Raw genomic sequence first — 26,057 nt, forward strand, 5'->3', positions numbered from 1 at the left:
GCCGTGCGTGCACTGAGGTTTTCAGGCTGCTCCCCAGCCCCAGCACCCACAGCCAGGTCACTTCAGCACCTGGTGAAATTGCAGTCACACCTGGGGCTCGGTGCCAAGGAAAACTCCCCATGGTCAAAGCCCAGAGAAGTTTTTGCAGGCAGGGGGGACTGGCAGCCCCGGGGCATCGCTGCCCACTGGGGATGAGCACATGTCGTGGTTGGAGTGGCTTTGCTCACCACTGAGAGCCTGCACCTTCCGAGGCTGACCCACTTCGTCACGCTCCCCGTCCTCTCTGAATTATTAAAGCCTTCCACCTGGTTCCTGCTCTTGCTTACTTGGCTTATTATGTTTGCTCAGCCTCCGTGTCGCCTCTGCTCTCTGGGAGAGCGTGCGAGGAGGCAGCGAAACAGCGCCGGGAGCATGGCTGTGTGTTTTGGTGCAGCTGTGGAATCCTTTCTCTTGTGGCATCCAGCCATCCCTTCTCCTGATGCAACCCAAAAAGTTGCTTGGGGCAAATCTGCCTGGCCCTTTCAAGGGGGTCCCACTTCAGGGTCTGAACCCTGCCCGTTATCTCCCCAGCCCTGCGTGGACTCTGCACCCCCAGCGCTGGCAGGCGCAGGCAGCAGAGGAAGGCTTTGTGCAATCTCTCTCCTGGACCCGGCCTGACCTTTAAACGCTGAAGTCATCTCTCGCCAGAGCACAAACACAGCAGGGCCGGGCCCCTCCTGAGCCCTGAGTTGCTGTAGCATTGCTCCTGCTCGGAGCGGGGAGCCTTTCCCAGCTCCAGAGCCCCTCCTGCGGGCAGCCGGGCGGCTGTGATTACCCCTCCCAGGGCCAGGGGGAATCGCAATGGAAAGGCGGATGGGCCGCTGCCTCAGAGTTTATTTTGGGACCTTTTTCTTTCTTTTCACCCTTTTTTTAGCACCGTGGCTGGGAGGGAAGGACATGCTTCTCTAAATGCCTTGCAATCACTGGGCTAATGGGCTCGCTAGAAATAAGGCAGGGAGGGAGCCTCCTCCTTGCTTTGCCCAGGGCTGGCTGTGTGCATCTGCCCGCGCCCCGGGCAGGGTGCCTGGCACCGGGGACCGAGCTGCCTGCTCTGCCTGCTTCCCCTGCCTCGGGCCCACCCTGCCAGAGCCAGCCCGGAGCAGCCCTTTCGGGATGTGGTTGTCCTCAGCGAGCAGGGAGGAGCCTTTCTGCCTCTGGAGTGGGGACGGGGGGGCTGCCGTGGGCTCAGCAGCCGAGGGGTTAACCTTTCTCTGTCGGGAGTGCAGGATTTTGGCACAGCTGGGGCAGATCATGGAGGCACCACTTAATGCACTATAAAAGGGATTTGCTAGCAGGGGCCTGAGTTACCTGGGCTGGGGGTGTCACTGAGGGTAGCGTGGGCAGGTATGGAGCCAGGGCTGGCTGTGGATGGGGGCACCCCCAAGCTTTGCTGGCAGCCCTGGCCCCTCTCCCTGCTTCTGGGTGGTGCCTGGCCCGCACCCTCCCTTTGGGCATGTCCTCCAGAGCCCAGGCTCCCAGACACCTTCCCAAAGCCACTGTGATGATCCTGGTGTGATGATCCCGATGGAAGGGGCTGCTTTCCCTGCTGCCAGCCTGGGAAATCCTGGGATGGGTGAGGATGGGTTGGGGGGAATGATCCTGCCGGGCTAGCACTCCTGCATGTCTTCTAATAATTTCTCTGCTGCAGTTTTGCATTAGTGATCCTGAACGGGGCAGGGAGGTATCTGAAACAGAAGGTGGGACTTCCAGCAGCAGGTGAGACCTATCTGCTTCTGACTGTACTGATACGGGCATTCATTATCTCCTGCAACACATGCTGCTGCAGAGGGGATGGGAAAGCTGGGCACAAGGAGAAGCGTGGGGGCTGCCTAATTAATTATTTCCAATCTGTGCCGATGAAACGGGCAAGCTGCTCTTCGTGCTCCCGGGCATTATCCCGGGACCCGGGGAAGGGCGAGCAGAAGGGGGGAGGCGAGGAGCCGCCGCCGGCCTGCCCTGCCTGCCAGCAGGCAGCTGCCTGCCGCCGTGGCAGCCCGGCTCCGCCGAGCCGGTGGTGCCGGAGGGCCGGGGCGATGCTGCGGGGCGATGCTGCCACCTTGCGGACGGTTTCGGCATCGGCGGCGGGGAGGGACGCGGTGGAGGGGCGGGGGCAGCCCGGTCCCCGCCTCCTGCAAAGCCTCGCCCCGCCGGGAAACCGCCCCCCTTCCCCGGGGCCCGTCGCTGCCTCTGCCTGTGGTCTGCACCCCGGCTCTGCCGTGCCCACGTTCCCGGCGGGGCGAGACCAGGCTCGGAGTGGGTCCCGCGTTGTCCCCACGCTGGGCTGGCCAGCCCTGGGGTGGCCTACGCTGAGCACCCAGGGCCCGCTGGGGTGGCCGCCCATCCCCGTGGCATCCCGCCCTTACCTGCAGGCCGGCGTTGACCCTCAGCCGGGGCCCCTTGGAGCTGCGGGGCAGGATGGTGATGAAGAGGGTCCTGGGCTGGCTCTGCCGGTCCATCGCGGAGGCGTTGGCCAGGAGGGTGAAGCTGTCGGCCTGGGCCCGGGGGCCGTCCTGCCTGTACTGGATCTGCTGGTTCTCCACCTGCAGGGCAGGGGCCGGTGACCCTCCTGGGAGGAGAGTGGCCACTGGCCCCGCTGGGGAGGGGACCTGTGCACCAGCCTGGGAGGAGGGAGGGAGCTGGGCACCTACTACTTGCTCTGGGGCATCCCTGCAGGATGGATCCAGCACAAATACAGGGAGGAGGATCCCCATGGGAAACAGACCTGGACCCTAGAGTGGGTGCTCTGCCTGCATTCCCACCTTGTATCCCCAGGGACATTTAAACACACCTTGGGGGTTGATGCATTCCCTGCCCACAGGGCAAACCCACCACCCCAAACTCCTCCATCCCAAGGGCAAATATCTCTGATGGGGAGATGAGGCCCACAGTCCTCCCCAGCCTCCCACTGCTGTTAGGGCCTGGAGCCCGCCCCAGGGCTCTTCCCAAACCCCCTGGGAAGGCAGCATGGTGGGCAAGCGGGCACCTATGGCTGCTCTACCTCGCTCCAGGTGAAGCTGCGCAGCCCGCCGTCCTCAGGCCGCTTGCTGTTCAGGAGGGTGCCAAACCGGGGGGGCTCGAGCACCTTGAACTCCATGCCGAGAGCTGTGAAGTATGCGTTGGGGACATTGAGAATGCCTGTGGAGAGGGTGATGGAGCCACCTCCTGGCACCGTGACGTTGCGGACGTTCAGGGGCACGGCGATGGGGAGCACGATGAGGCTCACCACCACCTCCTCCAGTGGGTCTGCACCGCTGGCCGTGATGTCCACAACAAACCGGTCACGCTCCTCCTCCGGCTTGGAGTGGAGGTAGAGGACTCTGCCGTTGTTGATGTCCTCCTGGGTGAAGGACTGGATGGGGTCCAGGCTGGGCTGCTCATTCGAGTCTTGGCCATGCTGAAGCATTGCCAGGAAGCCGGAGGCTGGGGGGCTGCTCACCAGGTAGACTATGTCTTGGGGAGGGATCTCTTCGTGGGTTACCTGGGAGTGTGGGAGAGACAAGGCATGAGTGGGGGGCTGGTGCCTGTGAGGCTGGGCTGCTCCACAGCCCACCGCTGTGCAATCCCCCAAGGCTTTACTGTAGAATGAGCTGCAAGAGTCACCTTCTTGCTGAGGCCATGCCTGAATGCCCCCCTCTGCCCCTGGGCAAAGCCTGACACCGTCACGCGTCCTTTGCTCTGGGCAGGTGGGAGTAAAATGGAGTCCCGCCAGTGGCTGTCCTGGTTTGGTGGCCAGGGAAGTGAAGCGGGCTTGGGGAATGACTAGAGAAGGGGATACTCACCAGTAAGTACTCCTCCTTGATCCCAGCTACTTCCCCCTGGAAGATGTGGATCTCCTTGTGGTTGACTATGTGCAGGGGGCTGGGATGGGTGCCCAAGAACACGCTGATGGCCAGCGTGTCCTCCACTGCCACCTCATTTGCTTCTACAGTGAACTGGAGCTCATCCCGGGTGTTCCTGCTCCCATTGTGGTGGTAGGAAATGTCTCCTGCTAGCAGGTCCCTCTGGGAGAAGGCCATGACTGGCTGCTCCCCTCTCAGCACAGTCCCCCACCTTGGGGGGGTCGTTATCAGGAACCGTATCTCTTCATCTGACCTGATGTCCATGTTGGTCTCCAGGTTGAGAACAGAAGAGTCAATGCTTCCTCGGCTGCCTTGGTGGATGACTAGACCAGTGTTGTTGACTATTTTGATGTAGGGGTCTGATGCCTGTACTTCCAGGAGGGCCGTGGTTTGGTGGAGGCCATCTGAGACCTGTAGCTGGATCCAGCCCCGGTCAGCCCCCGAATGGACAAAGAGGATCTTCTTCTTCCTCAAGTCATCCTGTGTGAACCGATAGACCTGGTGTTTTCTGTCGTCAACGGACACGATGCTGCCAAACAAAATGTCCTTCCTTGCCAGCACTAGCTGTGTGTCGGAGAAGCCAGAGTCCTTGTCGGTGAAGGCAATGTCATCTGTTGTCAGCAGGTGCTGTCCATTGCGCACCACATTGAAGACCTTGTTCACCACCTGGACTGGGGTGTGGTCATTGACAGGTTGGATGGAGACCCTGAAAACACCTCTTACCTCCTCTGCATCGGGCTCAGTGCTGCCCTCGCCCCGCCTGATTGCTACGAAAGGGATGTCATCCTCCAGTGTCTCGGAGTCATCGTGCTGGTACAGCAGCCGGTGGTGGAGGATGTCATCATTGGTGAACTCTGTGATCTCCTCTCTGGAGGCCCAGCCATGGGACGCAGCCCAGGCCAGCCTCCCATGTGCTGGTCCCTCAATCACTTCGTAGAGGTAGTCCATGCTGTTCATGCTCTGTACAAACAAGTGGTCCTTGGAGATGATGGCTTGCCCCCCTTCTGGCACAGTCAGGAGGACGTTGGTCAGGGCTGGTGCATCAGGGTCCCCGCCAATGCTGATTGTGTAGGTATAGACAGGAGAGTGCTGCTCGCCAGCGTGGACGCGAAACTGGAAGGTGTCCTCAGCTTGCTGAGAGTTCCTGATGGTCACGCTGTAGCTCAGATGGTTTCTTTGCAGGTCAGCTTGGGTAAATCCAAAGCCTTCAGTCAGTCTGTTGCCGAGCAGCTCCAGGTTTCCCTTTTTGGGAGCCTGGATTATCATGTAGTGGAAGGGGACTGGGGCAGAGTTTGGATCTTCCAACATTGCCTCCATCTCCTTACTGGTGATATTTCTGTGTCGCTTGTTCTTCATCTGGAGAGGGACCATGGTCCTCATCTTAATGGTGGCTCTTTTAATCCTTATGAGAAAGGTGTTGTTCTGCAAGACCTTCTGCCCCACCTGGACTTTGAATCTCAGCTTCTCCACAACGTCTTCCAGCAGGTGCTCTGGGTCTGTGCTAAAATACTGGATGCGCCCTTGCTCCAGGTCTTGCTGGTGGAAGGACTCGACTTTTTTCCATTCCCCTCCCACACTCCCTTGCTTCTGAACCTCACCATACCTTAGGGGCTCTGTGAGGACATACAGGATGGTGACCCGTTGTTTCACGGCGTTTGTCTCCACTGACAGGTTGGCTGTAGTAATGCGTGCAGCCCCTCCTTGGGAGATAGAGAGGCCAGTGTTGTTGTGCAGGCGGATGTCAGGGTCAATGGCGAGGATCCTCAGGGTGGCAATGGGGCTTGGGATTGTGCCGTCGCTCACCTGCAAGGTGAGCTGTAAGTTTATCCCACTCTGGTGCACGTAGACTATGTTGCCTGCTTCCAGGTCCCTGCAGGAGAACTCTTCGATGGGCACTCCAGGGTGAAAGTCATACTCCACATAACCCTCCTCCATCTGCTGGCCACCATGCAGCTGGAATTCGAGGTCATCACAGGATGTGTCATCATCTAGAACCTGCAGGATGTCCGTGGTCAGGTGTTTCCGTGTGTGCTTTAGGATTGTCATGTGGTTCCCATTGGGAAAGATCACCTGTGGGGCATCATTGATGGGGCTGATCATGATGGGCAACAGGTACATCTGCCCCTGCCGCAAGCACTCTGGGACCCCTTGCTGGGCAGTCACTGTCACCTCCAGCATCAGCTGGTCCATGGGCCCCTCAGAGCCATCGTGGACATATCTGACTTTACGATTCACAATGTCCAACAAGGTGAACTTCCTTCTGCTCCTGGACCCAGGAATGTCCAGCTCCAGCTGGCCGTGCCTAGGGTCGTTGGTGATGCTAAAGAGGATTTGGGACTGCCGGATGTTTGCAAGGCTCAAGTCTACCGTTGGCTGGGCGTGTTTCCACTCCAGATAGGCCGTGCCCCCTTCAGAGACAATGAGGGGGCTGACGTGCAGCAGCCTGCTGATGTTGGCGAAGGCGGGCGGGAAGCTGTTGTCTGGCTGGCACGGTTCCACCACCAGGCCTGGTGCTCCTGACCAGACATCTGGAGTTGGGGAGGTGGGTGCTTCGTCCTGCTCATATGCCTCTTCATAGTCCCAGTAGTGCTCCTGCTTTCCACAGCCTGATGTGATGTCCTTCGTGATCACGGCATCTTGCAGACTCCTCCTCTGCAGGTTTATCCGCAGGTCCTCCAAGCAGCCAACAAACGAGTTGTTGGTCATGGTCCACACTGAGATGAAAGCAAGATGGTGTTCCCTCAGCCTTTGCAAAGCTTTTTCGTTCATACCTCCGATGAATAGGTTTCCCTGAAGGTCCAGGTAGTTGTTGATGCCCCGGTTGGATGTGGATGAGGCATAGTAATCAATCAGGATCTCAAACTTGTGGATGTCCGTGTAGACTTTGACATAGTGCTGTTGCTCATCGCTGATGAAGACGTTGTTGTGCAGGACGATGATGCCGTTCCCCTTCTCAACAAACCCTCTCAGGCGCCCATTGGAGATCTCCAGGTAGAAGAAGTCATTCCCCAGCCCTGCATGGTAGATGAGGGGTGCCTGGGTGATGCTCGTCGTTATCACAAATTCGATGGTTGCTTCCTCCCTCGCATCCCATGTGGGAAACGCAATGTAGGAGTGTGGCCCCAGGAACCCAAAGGGGTCCTCAGGCTCCGCAGAGAACTGTGTGCTGCACCCTTCCTGGACTTGGTGGAAGATCTTGGAGCTGCCATCAGAGGACAGTGGGGAGAGGACATCCAGGCCGTTGAATGTCACTAAGTGGAGGCAACCTCTGAAGGGTGAGCTGGCCTCGGCAAGGTACGGCAGGTCAAGGCTGCCTGTCCCGCCAGCATAGAGGCCGTACTGGATGTCCAGCTCCCGTATGGGTCCTGCAATGTCCACAGAGCTGTTGAAGAGGCCGTCGATGGTCAGCGTCATCCTGCTGTCTTCCACCAGCAGCTCCACATCGTGCACCACCAGGTTATTGAGCTGCAGCTCTGCTGGGGACTGCAGCATCATCTCCTCTGAGCCCAGCTGCAGCCTGGCCTGCAGGGAAGGACATGGAAAGTGCTCAGCTCAAGCAAGGTGTTATCTGTGGCACAGGAGACACCTCTCCACCTACCAGAAATACCTACTGAAGCATGGACTATACCTGGGGGCTCACAAGTGTTTTGGTCCCTCTGTTCACTACTATTAGTCCTGCCCTCTTCCTCCTCTGTGCGTGTTCCTCCCTCCCCAGCTAGATGCCCCTGTGGGCATGCCTTCTCTGTCCTGCTCTCTGCATTTCTCTCCTTTTTCACTCTTTCTCAGCAAACCCCAGTCTCAGGGCTATTTCCCTGGGGTCCTCCATCTCCCAGTCCTGCTGCCCCACTGTTGGGCTTCCCCTCTCCCCCCATGAAGGAGCCCTGCCAGATGCTGGCTCCTCTTTCCCTGCCCCAGCCTGCCTGCTGCCCTCCATCCCTGCAGCCTGGGCTGCTTCCAGCCTTTGCCCTGGGAACTGGCAGGGGAAATAGCAGGCTTTGCTTCCCCACAAGCAGCAGCCTGGAGCCTGCCTAAGTAGAGGGTTAGCTGGTGGACCCTGAGACACACGGTCTGCATTAGGGAGACCTCTGGCCAGCTGCTCACTTGCTCTCCTGCTTCGGTTTAGATGTGGTTGATGGCCCAGCCCAGGCTGCAGGAGAGGCAGGACGTGTGCCTTGGATGCTCCCTGCTCTTTTCCTTCATGGTGGATGCCAACACCACAACCACAAAGGGGAATTTCATTCTTCTGTCCCTTCCCATGCCCCAGCTGGGCTTGGCCCATGGTGGGATGGGGGAGTCTGCTGATGGAGACCTCTCCTTTCGGATCAGCTCGGCTCATCCCTTCTCTTCACTAACCCCTTGCACCCCAAGGGTGCTGTGCACCATGCCTGACTGTGCAGTGTGCGTGGGGTGTTGGTGTCTGGGTGTCTCCATCATGCTCCGCAGCATCACCCTAGGCAGTGGGTGAGGAGCTTCCCAGCTGGAGCCTGTTCCTCTGTGTTTAACTGATTCTCCCAAGATTGTGATCGCTCTCTTAGTAAACTTTTAACATCCCCTGGCAGGGGTCTTGACCGCTCGGCTGTCCATGCTTGTGTCTGGCCCCGTGGGCTGCTGCTTTCAGGTGCTGCCCCTTCATCCTTGCGTGGGATGAAGCCCTGACCCATAGACCTCAGCCTGCGTGGGGATGCCAGGGTGCTAACCTGCAGGGTGCCGGCTCGCAGCTGGAGCAGGAGGTGGTCGGGCTGGCCAGCAGCCAGGAAGAGCAGCCCGCTCCCCTGGCTGGTGTACAGCTGCAGGTGGAGCCGCACCGTGCGCGAGGCGTCCGCCAGCGGCATCTCCACGAAGCTGTCTCCGAAGAAAGAGGCTGGGGAGAAAACGGAGGGGGTCAGGGAGGGAAGGGCACCCCCCACAAGTTCCATCTGTGTGGATGCTGTGAATCTGGAACCTCCTGAGCCTGTCCATCAGTCCTTCCCCTCCTGGGCTCCCCATTTGCCCTGGAGCCCAGCAGCCTGGAAAGACCCTCAGGGGAGTCTGTTTTCTGATTTTTCTAGGGGAAGGTGTTTCTAGGGGCTGGGTGTGTGGAGGCAGAGGTTGTGTTTCTCCTTGCCCACACAGCATTTAGAGGAACCTTCCTTCTCGTTATGTGGCTAGGCCAGATGCAGTAGCACCTATCAACAGGCCGAGTTCCTGAGCATTAGGAGGCAAACCGTTACCCTAATGAGTCTTTCCCACTTCTGTCACAGCTGTCTCCCTTTGGAGGAATATGAACCCTTCCAGTGGTGGCTGTGTTGTGCCTTGGCTGGATGCCCCGGCTGGTGCCAATCGCTGCTGAACAGAGGTGCTGCGTGGGAGCCCTGGGGATGCAGCTGGGTCAGCCAACACCATGCTCTGCTCCTCTCCCTATTTTACACTGCTTTCTAACAGCTCTCCATATCATCCAAACATTGCTGACGTTCACCCTGAAGGTGGCTGCTCTGTCAGTGCTGGAGGAATAAATGCGTGTGCCTGCGATCCATATGTGGATGTGAGACCATACGGAAACCTTGGCTCAAACAGGGCGCCTGAAGCTGCAGCTGGAACATGTTCAACGCCCAGTATACATCAGCCTTACAGGAACTCAGCGCAATGGCATGCGGTCATGAAATGAAAGACTGTGTCACAGGGCATACGCGGGAGAGGGCAGAATTAAAAGCACAGGGAGCGGCAAGGCTTAATTTTACAGTGCTTCTACTTTTTTGCTGGCTCAGTGCATGTGTGTGCATTGCACGCACATTAAATGCACGTGTCCGCAATGTGCTGCCACCCATCCTGGTTAGCTCCAGAGCAACCCACGGCAAAGTTAACCCTGCACTTGCAGGGTGAGGCATGAACACTCAGAAGACCCGTAAGTTGTAAATATACACGGAGGATATGTCAGGGAGGGGGGGTGAACATGCACATTTTCAGTCCATATGTAGTCATAGCTGTAAAGCCTGCTGTGCTCGAGGTTTATATGTGTGGAGCTTGCCTGCTATACTTCACTATTGCACTTTTCATCATCAGACCTGCGTTTGGGTTTGGGGTCCCACATGCGGTTTGCTGAGGTGCCATGGGACAACAAGGATGAGGCTTTGGCGTCTCCCAGGGTCCTAGCCCAGCCCCTGCTCTCTTTTTGGAAGGAGGCAGGGATGGACGTTGGGTGCTGGGATGAAACCAGCCTCCTGCACAGCGCGGTCTGGGTGTAAACACCCATGTGTGCTCTTACAGCTGCTTTTTTTCCTATTGCCCAAATTTCTGTGGGGCTGACCAGGGTGGGAACAGGCAGGAATCAGGCAGGCTCCCCCTGCTCCAGCAGGCAGGCTTTGCTCATGGGGTGGTGCAGCAAGTGAAAACCCAAAAACAAGCAGCCACAGGCACAGAGGGTTTGAAACGAGCCCGTCATTAAAGGTGACAGTGAGGGTTTGCCTGGCATGGGCAGGGTTGGAGCACTCTGCTTTGGCTTTTTGCATTTTCTTCTGAGCTGCGCTCTTCAGTGTCCCGCATACGGGATGCTCTTCTGAGCCCTTCAGGAATGGAGAGAGCTCCTTGCCCAGACCCCACAAAAAATAATTTCCTGCTGCTGGCAGCGGAGAAAGTGCGTTGGTTTTCTCCTCAGGTCTGGGAGAATAATGTGGGTGTTGCAAGGACCATCACCCCACCCGCTCTAGGCAGGGAAGAAATGGCAGCATGGAAATACCTAGCACTTGCTTTAATACTAAGCCCTTTGCTCGGCCCAGGGCAGGGCTGCCAGTGCGCCTTACTCAAGCCTGCTCATTTCCTGGCCCTCGTGCCTGCTGTTGGCATGGGGCACTTTGGCTTCCTTGTCCTCTTCAGCCTAGCCAGTGACTCAGAGGAGCTTTGCTATTCTTTGCAGGGCTGTGAAGGACTCTGTCCTCTCCTGACCTGCTCTTCCCTTCCAGTGGTCCTTGCAAAACCAGCCAGCCCTGGCGTGCCTTTCTCGGTGGCCAAGGGTGGTGGGTGCCCTGCCAGGCGCTGCCTGGGGCTCTCAGCACCACCTTGTCCCAGCATTTGGTGAGCAGAAACAACACAGCACATTGAAAAAGGGAATTTTCCTCTTCCTCCTTGCACAGACACAGGCGGCCATGCTCAGGCCCCAGCAAGGCGTGCACACATGCATGCAATATATTGTGGTCCCTAGAGACATCGCATGCACGTTATGTGCTGGCTCCCATTGAGGTTCCCCCATGTGTGCACGCTCTGCGCTCCAGCTCCCACCACGATTTTGCTACATTTCGGTTTTGTGGCTTCCCCTAATCACAAAAATGTGCTCTTCAGATGGGCACTGAGAGGCTGCTATCATGGGGAGGGAAAGTTTTGCCAGGGTTGGACCCACCAGCAGCTCCTCTGCCAGCCCAGGGGCTGGGCAGCATCTCCCATGGGCGCTGGGGATCATGTTTTGGGGCTGGAGGAGCCGGTTCAGCACAGCCAGCCTGTTTTGCAGTGTGACAAGGGGCAGCAGCTCCTGCAGCCAGCACATTTTGTCCCGCCTCTGTTCTCCCGAAGCTGCCAGAGATGCTTTTCTTCTCTTTCTCTCATAAAATACTACTAATAAAAAGTTACCAAAAGCACGGATGCCCAGGGGAGCAGTGCTGTTTGCTGGAGGAGGAAGGAGGGACCCTTGCCCGGCTCCAGGAGGCGCTGGGATTTTTCTCCGGCAGCAGAGCAGTGTGAATTACTGCTGTTTGTCTTCCCAAATTCCTACTTTATTTCAGGGCTGCTCTCCTCCTCTGCTCTGCAGCCCAGCCGGGATGCAAATGCTGCTTGACCTGTGGCATTTCTCTTTCACAAGGGACTTGCAGCTTTTCACCTCTTTCTCCCCTCTTCCTTACCCTCCACATTGCAAAAGATGCAGAAAACATGGCTTGCTGGATTTTGATTTTTTTTTTTTTCAAATGCATTTTGCCCTTGAGGAGCCTTCGAGGCACAGGGTGCACAACCCTGACTGATCACTTGGATGGTGGCTCCGATTTGGGCATGCACAGAGAGGTACCACATCCGCAGGCTGGCTGCGACTGAGTATCCCGGCATCACCCCATTTGGATGCCCTCCTGTGATCCAGAAGCACCTTTCCCAGGTCATCTAAGTGTGCCACGATCACGCTATGGGCATGTCGAGACCCAAGCTGAGCCTCATCCCTGGATGGGGATGCCCGTGGGCAGCACTGGGTCTCCATGTCCTGGCTGTGGGTCAGGGTGGGCACCCTGGCTGTCCCACTGGCCCCTGCTAAAAATAATTGACGTTCCCAGCTCACCATGTCCTGCAGGAAATCGTTGCCCCTGCCTTGCCAGGCCGATGGAAAGGCGTTGCCGAGGCGAGAGGGGCCTCTGTCACAGTTTCCGAGCTCCCGGCCAGCAGCCAGCAGATTATAGGCTGCGGTGTCATTTGATTTTTTTTTTTTTTTTTGCATTGAAAAAAGAATGAGACGAGCCAAAAGCTCTGATCAAGGGGCTGGGAGTGAGGCCCCAGGCGTGCTCAGCTCCTCTCGGAGTCGGCAAACAAGCGAGCGCTCTGTGCGAGCCGGCACTGCCCCGGCACCCATCCTGGCACCCGCCCCAGCTGCCGGCCACGCGCCGGGTCTGGGACGCCTTGGCCCTCTCCCTCTGCTCCTCCAGTTGAAAACATGGCGGGTTTGGCCTCTCCAATTGCTGGTTTTTGGTGTTCAGGGAGTTTTTTTGGCACCCCAGCCCCCGAGCGAGCCGGCTCTGGCAGCCTGGGGAGCAGAGCCTGGTGCTGGGCAGCACCGCGGAGAGGAAGGGATCCCCATCTGCCTGGGGGGCTCTGGGCTGGGGCGCTCCCGGAACGCTCTGGGGCTCAGCGGGGCCAGTTTGGGCTCTCCTCCATGTTTTAACATCTCCGCACACAAACTTCTCCCACCTCCTCCCCGGCACGTAGGAGGACAGAAGAGCCAACTCCCAGCGCAGGCAGGGGAAAGCGCTCGCAAAGCTCAGCACAAGGGTTTGCAGAGTGAACCGGCACTGGATGCGAGGGTTTTTTGGAGCAGGGAGACATCTCCTGGGTGTGCAGGGGGCAATGTGAGCTGATGGATGGATGCCTTCCCTGCCTGCAGGCTCTCACCCCAGCTTGGGGCATCCCCAGCCCTGCCCGTGGGACAGCTGGATGTGTTTTGGGGTGTGCATGAGGAGGTGCATCAGTGCGTGGGGGATACAAATGAGTCCCCAAGGGGCTGCAGGGACTCCCATCGCTCTGCCTGGAGGAGGATGCTGAGGCCGAGGAGGAAGGAGCGGAGCAAAACCTGCCTGGGGAGAAGGGGCATGGCGCCGGGGAGGGACTGGCCACTCAACAAGGCTTCATTCAGGCTGCGGTGGGGGGCAGGTGGGGGCCTGGGCTGGTGGCCTGTGTGTGTTTGCAGGGAGGGGACTGGAATTCATTAAAGCAGCTCTTTAATTACCGGAGCGGGTGCCAGGATTGCCCTGTGCAGACGCACACGCCCCCCTGAAAGGCCTTCTGTGTTTGCAGCCACTTCCCACCCCAGCCACACCGGTTTTCTGACGGTGGAAAAACAGCCGGGAGTGAAGGCTCCTTGTTGCCCAAACAGCCCTGGGCTTGTGCGGCTGCCGGTGCAGCCCAGCCCGCCGGCTGCCCTCCTTCCCGCCTGCCGGACGATGCCAAAAAGCGGCCCCCGTGTTGGCAGCGTGCCCGGTGCTGCTGAGCCCCCATCACTGGCATGGGATGTTGCCAGGGCACCCCCTGGCCAGCCTGGTGCATTCCTCCTCTGCAGCGTCAGGAGCTTGTTTCGAGGCCCTCTGAGTTGTTTGTTTTGTTTTTTTTTTATTTTAATGACTTTATAAGGTAGTGAGCTACCCATCGCCAGCCACGCTGCGCTGCACCCACCCCCTGTGCAAACACCAGAGGGGCTGGGGGGATGCAAACACTGGAGGGGCTTGGGGGCAGCTGTCCAGCCCTGGGGATGCTGCTTGGCAGCTCGAACCCCTCCTGGTCCCCCTGTGTGCATGAGCTCCTGTCCCTGCTCCCAGCGCAGGCAGGGTGGGCAGGACCAGCCCTCCTGCCTCCGCCATGGGTGGCCCCGGGTTTCAGCCTCCCTGATCCCAAGCCTGGCTCTGCGATGGCCAATGGGACCCACAGCCCCCCGCGCCCCGGCTGCATCCTGGGAGGTGGCAGGGCTGGGCTGTGCCCCCGTCCCTGTGCAGGGCGGGGGGGCCAGAGGAGGAAGGGATCTGATGGCCTTTCTGAGAAAGGCTTCATTATGTTACACATTCCCTTCGTTTTACGGCGTGGTTTTATTTATGGCCGGGGAAGGAAATGAGCAGCTTGCGAGGCAGGCTAAGGCAAACACAGCCGCTGCGGAGCGGCCCTCGGGTTTGGCTGGGGCTTTGCTGGGAGGAGGGGGTGCCGGGGGGGGACTGGGGGCTGCTGCCTTTGGGCATGCCCAGAGTCCCGAGTGGGTGCCTGGGTGCAGCAGGAGGGCTGAGCACCCATCTGGGTCTCTGCAGTGAGGAAATCCCAGTGTAATGGAGATGGGTCGCACATGAGCCAGTCTTGGGCTGCAGCAATGGCATCCAAGCCTAGTGGGGACCCCGGGGACGTCCCGTGGTCCCCCTCGTGCTGGCAGGACCCTCCTCCAGGATAGGCTCAGGCATTTGGGCCAGGGCAGAGCCAGCCCAGCAAACAGCCCCTGCCCTGGGAAAAGCCTCTCCCTGCTCTCCTGCTCCTGGGGTTCAGCCTCAAGATTTATGGGGTGGGATGGCATCGGCATGGATCCATCCCTATTGTGATAGCCCCTGCTGCGGAGGAGGGCTTTTGCTTTTTATCCCCATTTCCAGGTTTTATCCTCCATGACTCCAGCCGACGACTCCAGCGCCCACACCACAAGCCAGGGCTGGGCATGCTTTTCAAGCCCGGCAATGGGAATGAGAGCTCTGGTTCTCGCCTCCCACCCTCCACCTGGCCCTCCGTCACAGCGGGGCTCCCCAGGGCCAGCGCTTTCCAGGAGTGCCGGCCAGTGGAGATTGCTGGAAAGCAGCACCCGGGAAACTGCCAGCAAAGTTGCGGCCAATCACCCTCCTCGGAGCTGCCGATAGCCAAGCACTTTCCAGAAGTGGCTGTCACCCTTGTTTTGGGTGCAGGAGGAGAGCCTCTGGGCTGGTGTGCTCTGCTTTGCGCCCGTTCTGTCCCATTGGCCTCTGCCTCCTGAAGCAGATCATCCGCCCCTACCTCTGGCTGCACTGCACTGCTTTGAAAACCTCCGCCTGTGTTTATTAATTCAGTTCCTCTCCCCGTTCCCCTGCCAGCTGCTCTCCCGCTCGCCTTCCTCTGGCTCCTGCCTGACAGCTTCAGGAGAAAAAAACCCGCCTTTTTGCAGCCCACGGACTTTGGGGTCAGGGGAAAACATGCCCCCTGCTAATTCTGCGCTGCCTGGGAGGAGGGCTTGCCATATCATCCCATGTCCTGCCAGCCCTCAAGCCCGTGCCCAACATGTGTGCCTGCTCCTGCCTGCCTCCCCCATCCCTACGAAGCAGCGTGAAGGAGCTGGAGGCCATAAAGCAGGGTCCAGGAGGCTTGGCTGGAGCTCTGGAGCTCCAGCCCTCGCTTATCCAGCGTGGTTTTATGATGATTCAAGCAGCCCTAAAGCTGATGGTATTTCCTGCGCTCTTCTGCTCGGCCAGATGCAGAGCCATGGAGGGGAGGGCAAGGGGCAACGCATTGCCGTGGCCCCGGCCGCACGTTGGCTGTGTCCCCCTTACAAAGGTCACAGTGCTTTTACCCCCAGGACGAGCACCCCCGAAGCCTGATGCGAGTGGGAGCAGGGATAGAGAGCTTTTAATGACGTGTGGCTAAATGACTCCAGAGGGACTTAAGGAATAAGCCTGAGCTGGAAGCAGTGGTTGGAGTTTTTACCCTAGGAAGCAAAGCGGGGGAAGAAAAAGTGGGAGGATTTGGGGAAGCGGGAGGCTCAATGGGGCTTTTGTGCCGTCCCCAGCAGCGTGACTCAGGCTCGCTCAGACTCCCGCTGCCAGGAGAAGCTGGCCTGGAAATATTGTATCAGCCCCAGAGGACGTGGTTTCCAAACCATCCCAAGTCGGGTTTTGTTCTATTTTTTTCCCTTCTCTTTCTTTCTTTTTCTTTCTCCCAAACCATCTCCCTCTCTTGCTGGCTGGCAGGTTTTCCAGCTCCACCCTGCGCATCCTGGCCCCTGCTCCCACAGCTTTCCCTACCCTGGCTCCCTGTCGGCCGCTTCCCACCCGGCAAGGGAAGGGCTTGCAGAGCTGCAGGGGGGGCACGCGGTGGCATACAAGGGGACAATCCCAGCCAGGCCAGCACTAGAGGAGCAGGGGGACCTTGGGGGAAGGCTGGGCTGGAGGCTGGGTTACAGGGGATCGGGGCACCCAGGGCGCACAGCCCACCTGCAGATCCCCAAATCCCATCCCTGCCCACCCGACAGGGCCAGTGCCTGCGCCCGAGCTGGTCCCGAGCCCTGGCAGAGGGAAGGAACCTTCCTGGGAGCTGGCGGGGAGAGTGGCAGAGCCCGGCCAGGGGATGCTCACAGGGATCCCTGGAACGGCTAGACGTTACCGGAGAGATCCTCGCCTGCTGTCAACAAACAGCGTGGCCACCGCTGGAGAGGGGCCCGCCTCCAGCTGCCCAGGCTCAGACATTTCCCAGCCTCGCCTTTGTCAAACGGCTCCTGGAGTGCCAAGATGGGGGGGTTATCGGCCAAAGCTGGGGCGAGGGGGGGAATGTCGGGCACGAGAGGAGTGCACAGCCTGGCACACGGAGGGAGATGCTGAAGCTCTGCCAGGAGCTACCTGCCAGCTTTAATTTCAGCATCCAGGGGCAGGGAAGGAGCTTTTAAAATGTGCAGCTCAGGGTGATCTGGCCATAGCCGTGCTGGCAGGGCAGCACCTGCAGCACCCACAGCATCCTGTGCCCTGCGGGGCTGCAAGGACCATGGCTGCGATGGGCTTTTGGTGATGCTGGGTGCTGCAAGGGGCAGAGAAAAGTGTCTCCACACACAGGGAGGGGTGTTTGCAGTGTGGAAGGGGAAAGAGGATATTTTTTGCTCATCTGGGGTTGACATGCTAAATTGTCTGCCTTGCAGTTCTAACTGCGAAGAAAATGAGTATTTTCTTTTTTTTCCCCTTTTTAGAACCGAAATCTCTGCCTTCTCTTCTCTTCTCTTCTCTTCTCTTCTCTTCTCTTCTCTTCTCTTCTCTTCTCTTCTCTTCTCTTCTCTTCTCTTCTCTTCTCTTCTCTTCTCTTCTCTTCTCTTCTCTTCTCTTCTCTTCTCTTCTCTTCTCTTCTCTTCTCTTCTCTTCTCTTCTCTTCTCTTCTCTTCTCTTCTCTTCTCTTCTCTTCCCATGATTTCAGAGGTCCCCCTCCCCACCCTGCCTCCTTCTCCTCACCCCTGTTATCCCCCCAGCTCTTCCATCTATGAGAAACAAGCGACGGGGTGATGTTTATAGAGAAAATAAATGCCTGCTCTATTTCTAGCGCGGGAAGGACATATAGCTGGCCGCGTGGGGCTGTGGGGGTGTGGAAGCGGGCGCGCACATCCCCTCCCAGGGCTGCAGGGCAGGACAGGAGGCTTTTTGCAGCCACATCTACCTCGGGTCAAAACTTCCCTCTCTCCTCCCCGGCTCCCAGAGGAAATGACCCTGGTGGGCCCAGAAATTTTTGTGGGATGGGATGCACAAGAACCTTGAAGCCCGGCTGAAGCCCAGCCAGAGGCTGGGAAAGGGAATGGGAAATTCCTCCTGAACCCCCTCTCTTTCTGCCTGTGCACTGGGGAGCACTGGGCGGGGCTTAGGGCATGCTAACAGATGGGGAGCATCCATTAACATGCCTGGGGATGGCACCACAGGCAGCCAGGGGCTCTGACCCCAGCCCCGCCCCCCGCCCACCTTTCCCCTGCCCACCCGCAGCCGGGAGGAAAAACAACCACCAGAAAGCCAAGATTTGGGCAAAAGAAACAGCAGGGATTCATGGGGGCCATCCTGAGCTGACTCACAGCCCAAGAAGGCTTCTTGGACAGCCAGTGAGTCACGGTGATGGATGAATGTTACTTTTCTTTCTCCTTGGCTTGGAGGCACATGATGGGACTGACCACCTCCAACCCATGCTGTTTGCCCCATGACTTTCTCCACTCCCATCAATTTTTGGCAGTGCCCTCCCTTCTCCGGGATGCTTTCTGTCTGCTACTGTCTGTCTGTCCGGCTGTCAGGCAGCCAAGAGCAGCCGTTGGGCGCAGGGCAGCTCCCAGAGGTATTGCACAGAGCGACGCACAACTGGCGCAGGCGACACACCCAGGGAGGAAGGATGGAAAATGGGAATTTATCACCCTCTTGGATCCAGAGCACGGGGCATAAACATCTTTCACCCCACCTCGCTGCCGGTTGGCAGGAGGATGCTCGGAGGCCCTATTTGGTCTGTCCTGAGGATGAACAACAGCTAATAAGCAACAACCTGGCGGCAAACCTGCATTCTCCCCATCCCAGGGTTGGGAAGAGCTGCAGCAGTCCCACTCCTCTGGTTTTAAGCCTGCCTTTGCAGAATCCAGAGCTGCCCTGACTCTGGGCTCTGCTTTGCAAAGCAGCCCTTGGCTTTGCCACAAGGCAAAGTGGGTTCTCTGGTTGTGCCACATTAACAAAAAGCCTCCGATCCATTTGCAAACTTCACAAGTAAAATGAGTGTCATGCAGGCATGTCCGCTCCCACTGCAGCAGCTCAGGGAGAAAGATCATAACACATTTCTCTTGACCTCAGTTTTTCTGTTACATTTACCCTAGAAAAGCTTGATGGGGCATCCCATTGATGTGTAGCATCGAAATGTGCAACCAAGCACCAGGCACGATGGAGATAGCTTGGGAAAGGGCTTTGGGAACGAGGGGTCTCTGACGGGCAGCCTCCTCGCTCCATGTCTCCAAGAGGTTTGGAGATATGGGGAGGTGAAAGGGCTGGTTGCAAACCAGGTTGCGCTGCATGCAGACCTGCCTTGTACCTGCTGGGGTTACTTGGGCACGTGGACATGGCCTGGGATGCCCCGGCAATACCCGAGAAGTGTACAAATATGAGTCAGGGAGTTTCTAGGACTTTCCCAGCTGAAGGCCGGGGGTGATGCTAACGCTCGGCGAGGCTGGATTCCCAAAAAGGAGACAAGCCAGAGCTCGGCCCCTCCAGGCACCTGGAATGGGCCGAGGGAGCAGCCCCTGGGAGCTGAGGCTGGGCTGAGCCAACGCCTGTTGTGAACAGTCTGTGCTTTGAGCTTTATTTAGGCACACAGACAGCATTAGCCTGCCGCCTCCAAAGTCCTGTTACTGTCCAGCCTTCAACCTGACGTTCGTTCCTCCGGGTGAGCTTAACCCTGTCCTGCGATCTTGGAGGAATGCACTTATTATATATTTGCCTGCAGCTCTCTGTTGCTAAATATAAAAGTGAGATGAGAATATTCCTCCCTGATTCCCACGATACCGGTTTGCATTCTCCCCCCTTTTTCAGCCTTTTTCCTGTTCTTTCCCATCAGCTGGAAACTTTTCCAGCTGCTTAGAGCTATGACCTCAAAACATGTGGCACATTCACAAAAAAGAAAGTTTGAATAAATTGGTCGGATTTCTAAAAGTTGAGGAGAGGAATAGCCGAGGCAGATCCCTAGACCCGACAACGCTGGGTAAGGCAGGAGGGGTCCCGGCCGGGTTCCCTGGGGCAGACACTGTTCCCAGCCCATGAGCAGGTACTCTGCATGGGGCAGCCATGGACAAGCCGGGGTCACCCTCACCTACCCAGGACCCCCATCACCGCTGCTGGGAGTCCACCCGAGACTTGGGGGTCACATTTTTGGCACTCCCTTGCTGGAAGCTCGGGGTGAACGCTGCTCACAGGGATGCTACACATCCAATTCCTTCTTCTCCCCGCATCCCTCCTCATTACAAACCCCCAGCGAGAAGGTTTTTGGGGAAGGGAGAGCTCAGCCTGTGCGTGACCTCACTGGGAGAGGAGAGCCAGGCTGTCTAAAAACAGTTTACTAAAGCTTCACACTCAGATGTCAAGAGGACAAGTTTTATGAGTGTTTTTTCTTTTTGATATAATCTTGTATTTGTTGATGTGCACGGTGACTCTTTCCATTTCGGGCTCGGCAGAATGCCCGGGCCCCTGAACCTGGAGGAAACGCAAAACATGGGCTTCACCCCTAAAAACGAGCCCGCCCCAGCCCCGTGCCTGGCGTGCTGCTGATGGCTGGTGTGGCTCTCCCTGATGGGGATGGAAGGATGTCCCAGGGCAGGCAGCACGTGGGAATGCCTCGCGCCAGCGCTGGTGGTCTCGGTAGGGATTCTCCCAAGGGGATGGGGCTCACAGGAGGCTGGTAGCCAGACCTGGCATTGTGGCTGGCACATCTGCTTCGGCCAGGTGCAGAAATAGTCTCCAGCATCAGAAAAAGGGTGTAAAACCCCTTTCCTTTCCCGGCCCCAAGGGTCTGTGCCAGGCAGATGCCCGTTGATCCCTGGAGCTGTGCCCTGGCCATGGGTGGTGTTACCTGGGGGGAACCTGGGAGTTGGCAGGTGCCAGTGAAAGCCATGTGCTGGTTTTTGGGGTTGCTCCAGCCCATTCACCATGATAGAGCTTGGGAGTGCCAGGACAGCCCCGGGAGCCATCCTGGACACCCGAGTGGGCAATGGTTCCACGTGGTGAAATCCCTGCCTGGGATCGAAAGGTCAAGGCTGGAAGGAAGAAGACCACTTTGTTCATTAACAAAAGGGACTTTTTTTCCACTCAGCTTGCCAGGCATCGTCATATTTTGATGCATGGAAAAAAAAGAAGGAACAAGGCAGGAGGGAAGGAGAGGAGCATGTCCCTGGAGGCCACCTGCTTGCTGGGGAGGGAAAGGGGACAACAAGGGACCTTCAGGGATCTTGCAGGTGCCGAGGGCCACAGGGCTGGGCCCTGGGATCATCCTCTTCCTCCTTGAATCCACACAGGCTCGGATGCAGAAGATGGTTGGGGAGCAAAAGACCAGAGGTTGTCAGTAATTCCTTTGCAAACTGCTTGGACAAAGCAAGCTCCTGCCCCACCACTGATCAGAGTCCTGGTGCCCAGGGAGGGCTGGGGAAGAGAAACTGCTCCATGAGATGTTATATTATTTTTGGGGTGAGTTAGGAGAAAAAAGTACTTTTTAAATCCACTTCACTTCTGAAGCTGTGGATGCTACTAACCCAGTGCAAGTGGTTGGTTAGACCCCAAGCGCAGCTTGGACGGTCGGGCTAAGGTGCAGAACTGTCCTGAGCAGGATGAGACCCATGTCCAGACCCCGCAGAGCCTGCTGAGGCTCAGACGATCGCAGGTACACGCATCCTGGAGCAGGGGAGGGAGCAGGAGGCAGAAAGCACAGGGAGGAAGCGCAGGGCGGGAGCGGCGCTGCGGGATGGCCGTTAGGATGCTGCGGCAGGGAACACCACCATGCCAAGAGCCGTGTGGTCAAACCTGCCCACTTCTTGGGGAAAACTGGACATAAATCACCCGCTCTGCTCCCCACCCAGCCCGTGCCCTGCAATAACCCCTCTGCCTGGCTCTGTCCCTGTGCAGCAGCCAGCGTCCCCTGCCCTCCCTGCTGCCTGGGGCCAGCCTGTCCCAAGGCACTGGGGCTCCTTCTCTTGGGGGAGACCCTCAGCCCCGGACAGGCCCTGGTGCCCCATCACCAGAGGGGTGATCCTGCACCCCTCTGGGGCTGTGCTGGCAGGAGAGGCAAGCCCCTCACCCCACGCACCCAGCCACCCCAGGCGCACAGGACTGACAGATGGAGCAGAGCTGGGAGGTGACACACACCCTGGCAAACGATGCCCAGCTCCATCCTTCCCACCGGCACTGTCCAAGCCCCCGCTCCTTGGATGAGAGGGGCTGCTCTCACAGGCAGCTACTGTGGCAAGGCCAAACATGGGCAGGGAGGGCTGGCTCTCCCTACTGGGGCTGCGGAACGTGCCCGTGCTCCGTCCCCATGGCACGGGGCTTTGGCAGAGCGGGAAGGTGCCTTTCTCCCGTGGGCTGCCCACGCCGCAGCCCAAAGCCCTGCAGCTCCTGCATGCATGCATGCAGGGAGCGAGCCCCATCCCACCCAGCACCACGTTTGTGGGTGCCCCTGGGGAAAGCATCAGACACAGCCAGGGTACACAGTGCCCTGAGAGTCATGGTGGGTGAGCAGCCCTGCTCCCTCACTCAGCTTTCCCAAAGGGCAACCTGGCCCAAACACCCTGCCTGAAAACAGGCAGCTGCCTCTCCTTGCTCCTGCCAGCTTGGCGACAGGTCCCCTGCAACTCGAGGAGGGACATCCTGCACCCATGGGTGCCCACACCGCTCCCTGCTAGGTGCCCAGCCCTCCCAGCCCACCCCGTGCACCCGAAGCCGAGCCTTATCCTCCCGGGTTTCTCACCGCACCATCCCTTGGGTGGGCTGGCGGGACGGGGCTTACCTCCGGCTGGGGGTCCTGCGCAGAGGGGCAGCGGCTGGCAGGCCAGCAGCAGCAGCAGCAGCAGTGTGGCAGTGCCACCTCGGGCACCCATGGTGTCCCCTGGGGCTGGAGCAGTGGCTCGGGCTCCAGGCACGGTACAGCCTCCACCAGCGCCTGCTTCCAGGCGAGGGCTGCTGCTACTACTATATTTAATAAAGTGGAGCGAGGGAGGGACCCGTAACTTCTCCCGCCTGTCAGAAAGCAGGAATTTGCTCAGATTACAAAGTCAATTTTCTCTCTTAAAGGGATAGAGGCCCCTGACTGCCTGCCACCCACCCACTGCTCAAAGCGCCCTTGTTCCTGCCAGGGCGAGGCAAGGGAGGAGAGGCCACCACTGCCGAGGGGGGAAGGAGCCCGCTGTGGGGTGCAAAGGGTGGCTCCGGAGGCACCGCCTGCTCCAGGCGAAGTGAGGCATCCGTGGTTCTCCCTGACACCAGGCATTTTTGGGGGAGCAAAACCAGCTCCTAGTGCCCTTGCAGGCCCTGATGAGCAGCTCAGTCCCAAAGCCATGGTACCCATCCCCGGCTGTATCCCCCAGCGAGCTGGCCTGCCTGCCATCGTGCCTCCTTCCCTGCTGCCTGCCAAAGCAGCTAGCCAAAGCTTGTGCCTCTCTCAGCACGACTAAAGGCAATCGGCATGATCCTCAGCCCTTGGGGTTCATAATGGTCCAACTGTGCTAGTGTGGCACAGGGAAAAGAGCTTTCCAGCTTCTCCCCCTGGTGCAAAGCCAATGCCACATGTGTTAAGGACAAGGTCACAACATTTCGGAGACGCAGTATCCCACCCAGCCTGGGTCCCCACCCCTTGCCCTGCAGAGCCTCGGTGGGTTTTGGGGCTCTGCTTGCTCACAGTGTAGCTCATCTCCCATCTCTCCATCCCCCTCTAAACCTGCTCCTGGCCTCCTGCTTGGATCTTGTGCAGCACACCCCTCGTTCCTCTTGGATGTCTATATTTCAGGTCCTTTTTCCCTGGCGCCGTGTTTCACTGATGGATTACGTACGGCTTGTTTCCTGCTGGTTTATTTCTAACCTCTTTAGGGCCCTTGGTGTGACTTTGCTGTCTTTGGTAGCGTTTGCAGCACCTTCCAGCTTACAGTCATCTGCAAACATAATTAATTTGTTGTTTACTCTTTCTTTCAGATCATTAATGAAGACATTAAATAAACCTGGGATGTGCCGTTTTCTCAGTAACTTTTTATGAGTAATTGTCAGGGGCTCAGTAAGTTCATTAGCTAATTTTATTTAGTCTGGGGGTTACATATTATCCAGACCTGCTGATTTGTACAGATTCAATTTTGCCAAGTATTCCCTTTCCTGCTTTTTATCTCAAGGTCTACTGAGGACGCCTGCATTGCTTTGCTTTCTATCTGTCCGCAGTGGTCCCCCTCTCTTTGCCTTGTTAAGGGCTGATTGAGGGCTAGAGGTGTGCAGGGCTTGGCCCTTTGGGTGGATGTTTCATCTTGACTGTCTCCACCATTATTTGTGGGTAGCAGACAGGCTGAACATGTCCATCACTCTCCTGCCCACTTGGCACAGGAGGTCCCACTCCCCTCTCTGGAAGGATGCACCAGGACCACCTCCAACCCGCCAGCAAGCATCCCTGCGTTTGCTCCTGGCTCCCCATTCCCAGGCTTGCTTTGCTCCCTGCAGCACTGGGGCACCAGGGACAAGCCACTGTTTGCCAGGGGAACATCGGCCTTGGGCAAGGGCAGCAAGTATGGCTTGAGCAAGGAGAAGATGCTCCAAGCACCCCAAGCATCCTCCACCTCCGGGATGCTTGCTGGCCCACTCCTGCCTCTGCAGGTGGGATTTTCCCTGCTCCAGCAGCAGGACAGCCGCCTGCAGCAGCAGGGATTGCCGCTTGCTGGCCATGCTGGCTTCAGCGTCACCCGGCACTGAACTGGAGGAGTCTGGTGGGAAAATATCAGAGACAAACCTGGCCACAGCGAGGCCGGAGTAAAACCCTCACTGTTTTTTTTATTTTTTTTTCCCCCTCCAATAAGGAAATTACAACCTCTGGTTGAAACCTCATGTGTTATCCAGAGAACTGTCCCCACCAAGTCCCCGCGGCAGCCCGGGTGCTCCTGCCGCAGGCTGATTCAGCCGCCCCCCTCGCTGGAGCCCCCAAGCACAGCCCCATGCCCTGCATCTGGCCAGCATATTTGCTATCCCTCAGCCAGGCTCTGGCGGCAGCTGGGGATTTGTTTTTCCCTTTCCGAGCCAACGTCTTGGCCGAGCGGTGGAGGGGCAGAGCCAGCGTGGAGCAGTGCCTTCGCTCTCCAGGCGATTGAGCAGGACTGGCAGCCTGGCTCTGCACCGAAACCTGCTCTGGTGCCGGCGCTGCTGGGGAGGGACCTGCATGCTTCCCCCCTCAAACGCAGCCCCAACCGGGGCTTGCCCACTGCTCGTGCAGGGAGCCGATGCCTGGGTGCCCCCACCTCCGTTTGCAGGCAGCAGGGAGCTGCCCTCGCCCCTTGGTGAGTGCCCACCACAGGGAAACCTGGCTGCCGGGGTGGGCAGGGGGCTGCAGGCTTGGAGAGCCTGCCGGGGGGTGCTTTGAGGAGGGCTGGGGGAAAAATAAGAAAAGTTAAATTCTCTCCTTCCACTGCAGCTCGGTGGGCTGGTGTTTGAGGCAGCCGCGGTCTCCATCCCTCCAGACGCAGGGCTGCTCCCCCGCCTCCTCTCAGTGCTGGCTGGCTTGCCGGCCTCCGGATGCATTTATTTATCCAAGCTCAGCTTTTATTTAGGATGTGTTTCCAGGCTAGCCGGTGTGGAGGGAGGTGCGGAGGGCTGCTGGGCACCTCTTGGCTACCCCATCTTTTGTGGGACCCCCACTTTGTCCACTGCATCTGAGTGCAGCATGGGCTGGCCAAGCCAGGCGCCCTTTCCCTGGCTAGCAATGCGCCCTCTTTGCTTGCCGCGGGCAAAGCTTTCTGCGGCATCTATTTCATGGGCTACCTTTTGCTGTCTCCTGTGTCCCGCAGCCTCTGTGCGAATAACCCAGGATGAGATAAATCTCTGGAGAGCCCTTCCAACCCCACTGCCTGCTCTGTTTGAAACTGGAGTGATTCAGAGCAGCAGGACGCTGGTGTTCACCTGTGGGGAATGGACACCCCATGCACCCGTTAATAAACAGAGCTCAGCTTCTGTGCTTGGCTTTTCCCCCTGATGCAACGTCCCACACCCTGGCTGGGCTTCACAGTGGCGTCGGGTTCCCACCCTGCCACCCACCGCCGGCAGAGGAGGGGGTTGGCCGCCTGTGGAGCAAGGATGGGGGTTCCTGATGGCGGTGAGGGGCTGCAGCTGGGGAAGCGAATCTGTCCGAGGGAGGAGAGCAGCAAGCGTGCTTGGAGCACGCCGTGAGCATCTGGAAGGAATATCCCATCCAGTGCTGGCAGGAGGGAGCGCATTCACAAATGCTGCTGGGATTTAGCTTCTCAGCATCTGTCTTCCCAAGCGTTGAAGGGATTTTAATAGGAAACAAAGCAAAGCCTTTTGATCCAACCTGGCGAAAGCAATGCCCCAGCTGGAGGTACTGGGTGGATCTGGCCTGGGGTGGTGGGTCCCCAGCCTTGGCCACATTACGTTCCCCCAGGAGCAGGACATCAGCTGGGTGCTGTTTCAGCCAGGCTGGAGCCTCTCCTGCCTCGACACGTACGTGCCGTGCAGGCAG

General features: G+C 58.2%; 1 protein-coding gene across 1 annotated transcript in view; it reads right to left on the reverse strand.

The window, feature by feature from the left end:
• Window positions 1-22,487, reverse strand: part of CSPG4 (chondroitin sulfate proteoglycan 4) — a 28,650-nt gene extending 6,163 nt beyond the window's left edge. Inside the window, exons 1-5 of the mRNA XM_087744943.1 lie at window positions 22,347-22,487; window positions 8,576-8,739; window positions 3,819-7,400; window positions 3,038-3,517; window positions 2,403-2,579 (exon numbers count right to left, since the gene is read on the reverse strand). Coding sequence (XP_087601069.1) covers window positions 2,403-2,579; window positions 3,038-3,517; window positions 3,819-7,400; window positions 8,576-8,739; window positions 22,347-22,437 — 4,494 coding nt within the window. The 5' untranslated portion in view covers window positions 22,438-22,487. The remainder of the gene's footprint in view (window positions 1-2,402; window positions 2,580-3,037; window positions 3,518-3,818; window positions 7,401-8,575; window positions 8,740-22,346) is intronic.
• Window positions 22,488-26,057: the final 3,570 nt, after the last annotated feature.

The sequence above is a fragment of the Nipponia nippon genome, unplaced genomic scaffold (genome assembly GCF_047370975.1).
Source record: "Nipponia nippon isolate SJK-2023a ecotype South Korea unplaced genomic scaffold, ASM4737097v1 scaffold_9, whole genome shotgun sequence".
Taxonomy (NCBI): Eukaryota; Metazoa; Chordata; class Aves; order Pelecaniformes; family Threskiornithidae; genus Nipponia; species Nipponia nippon.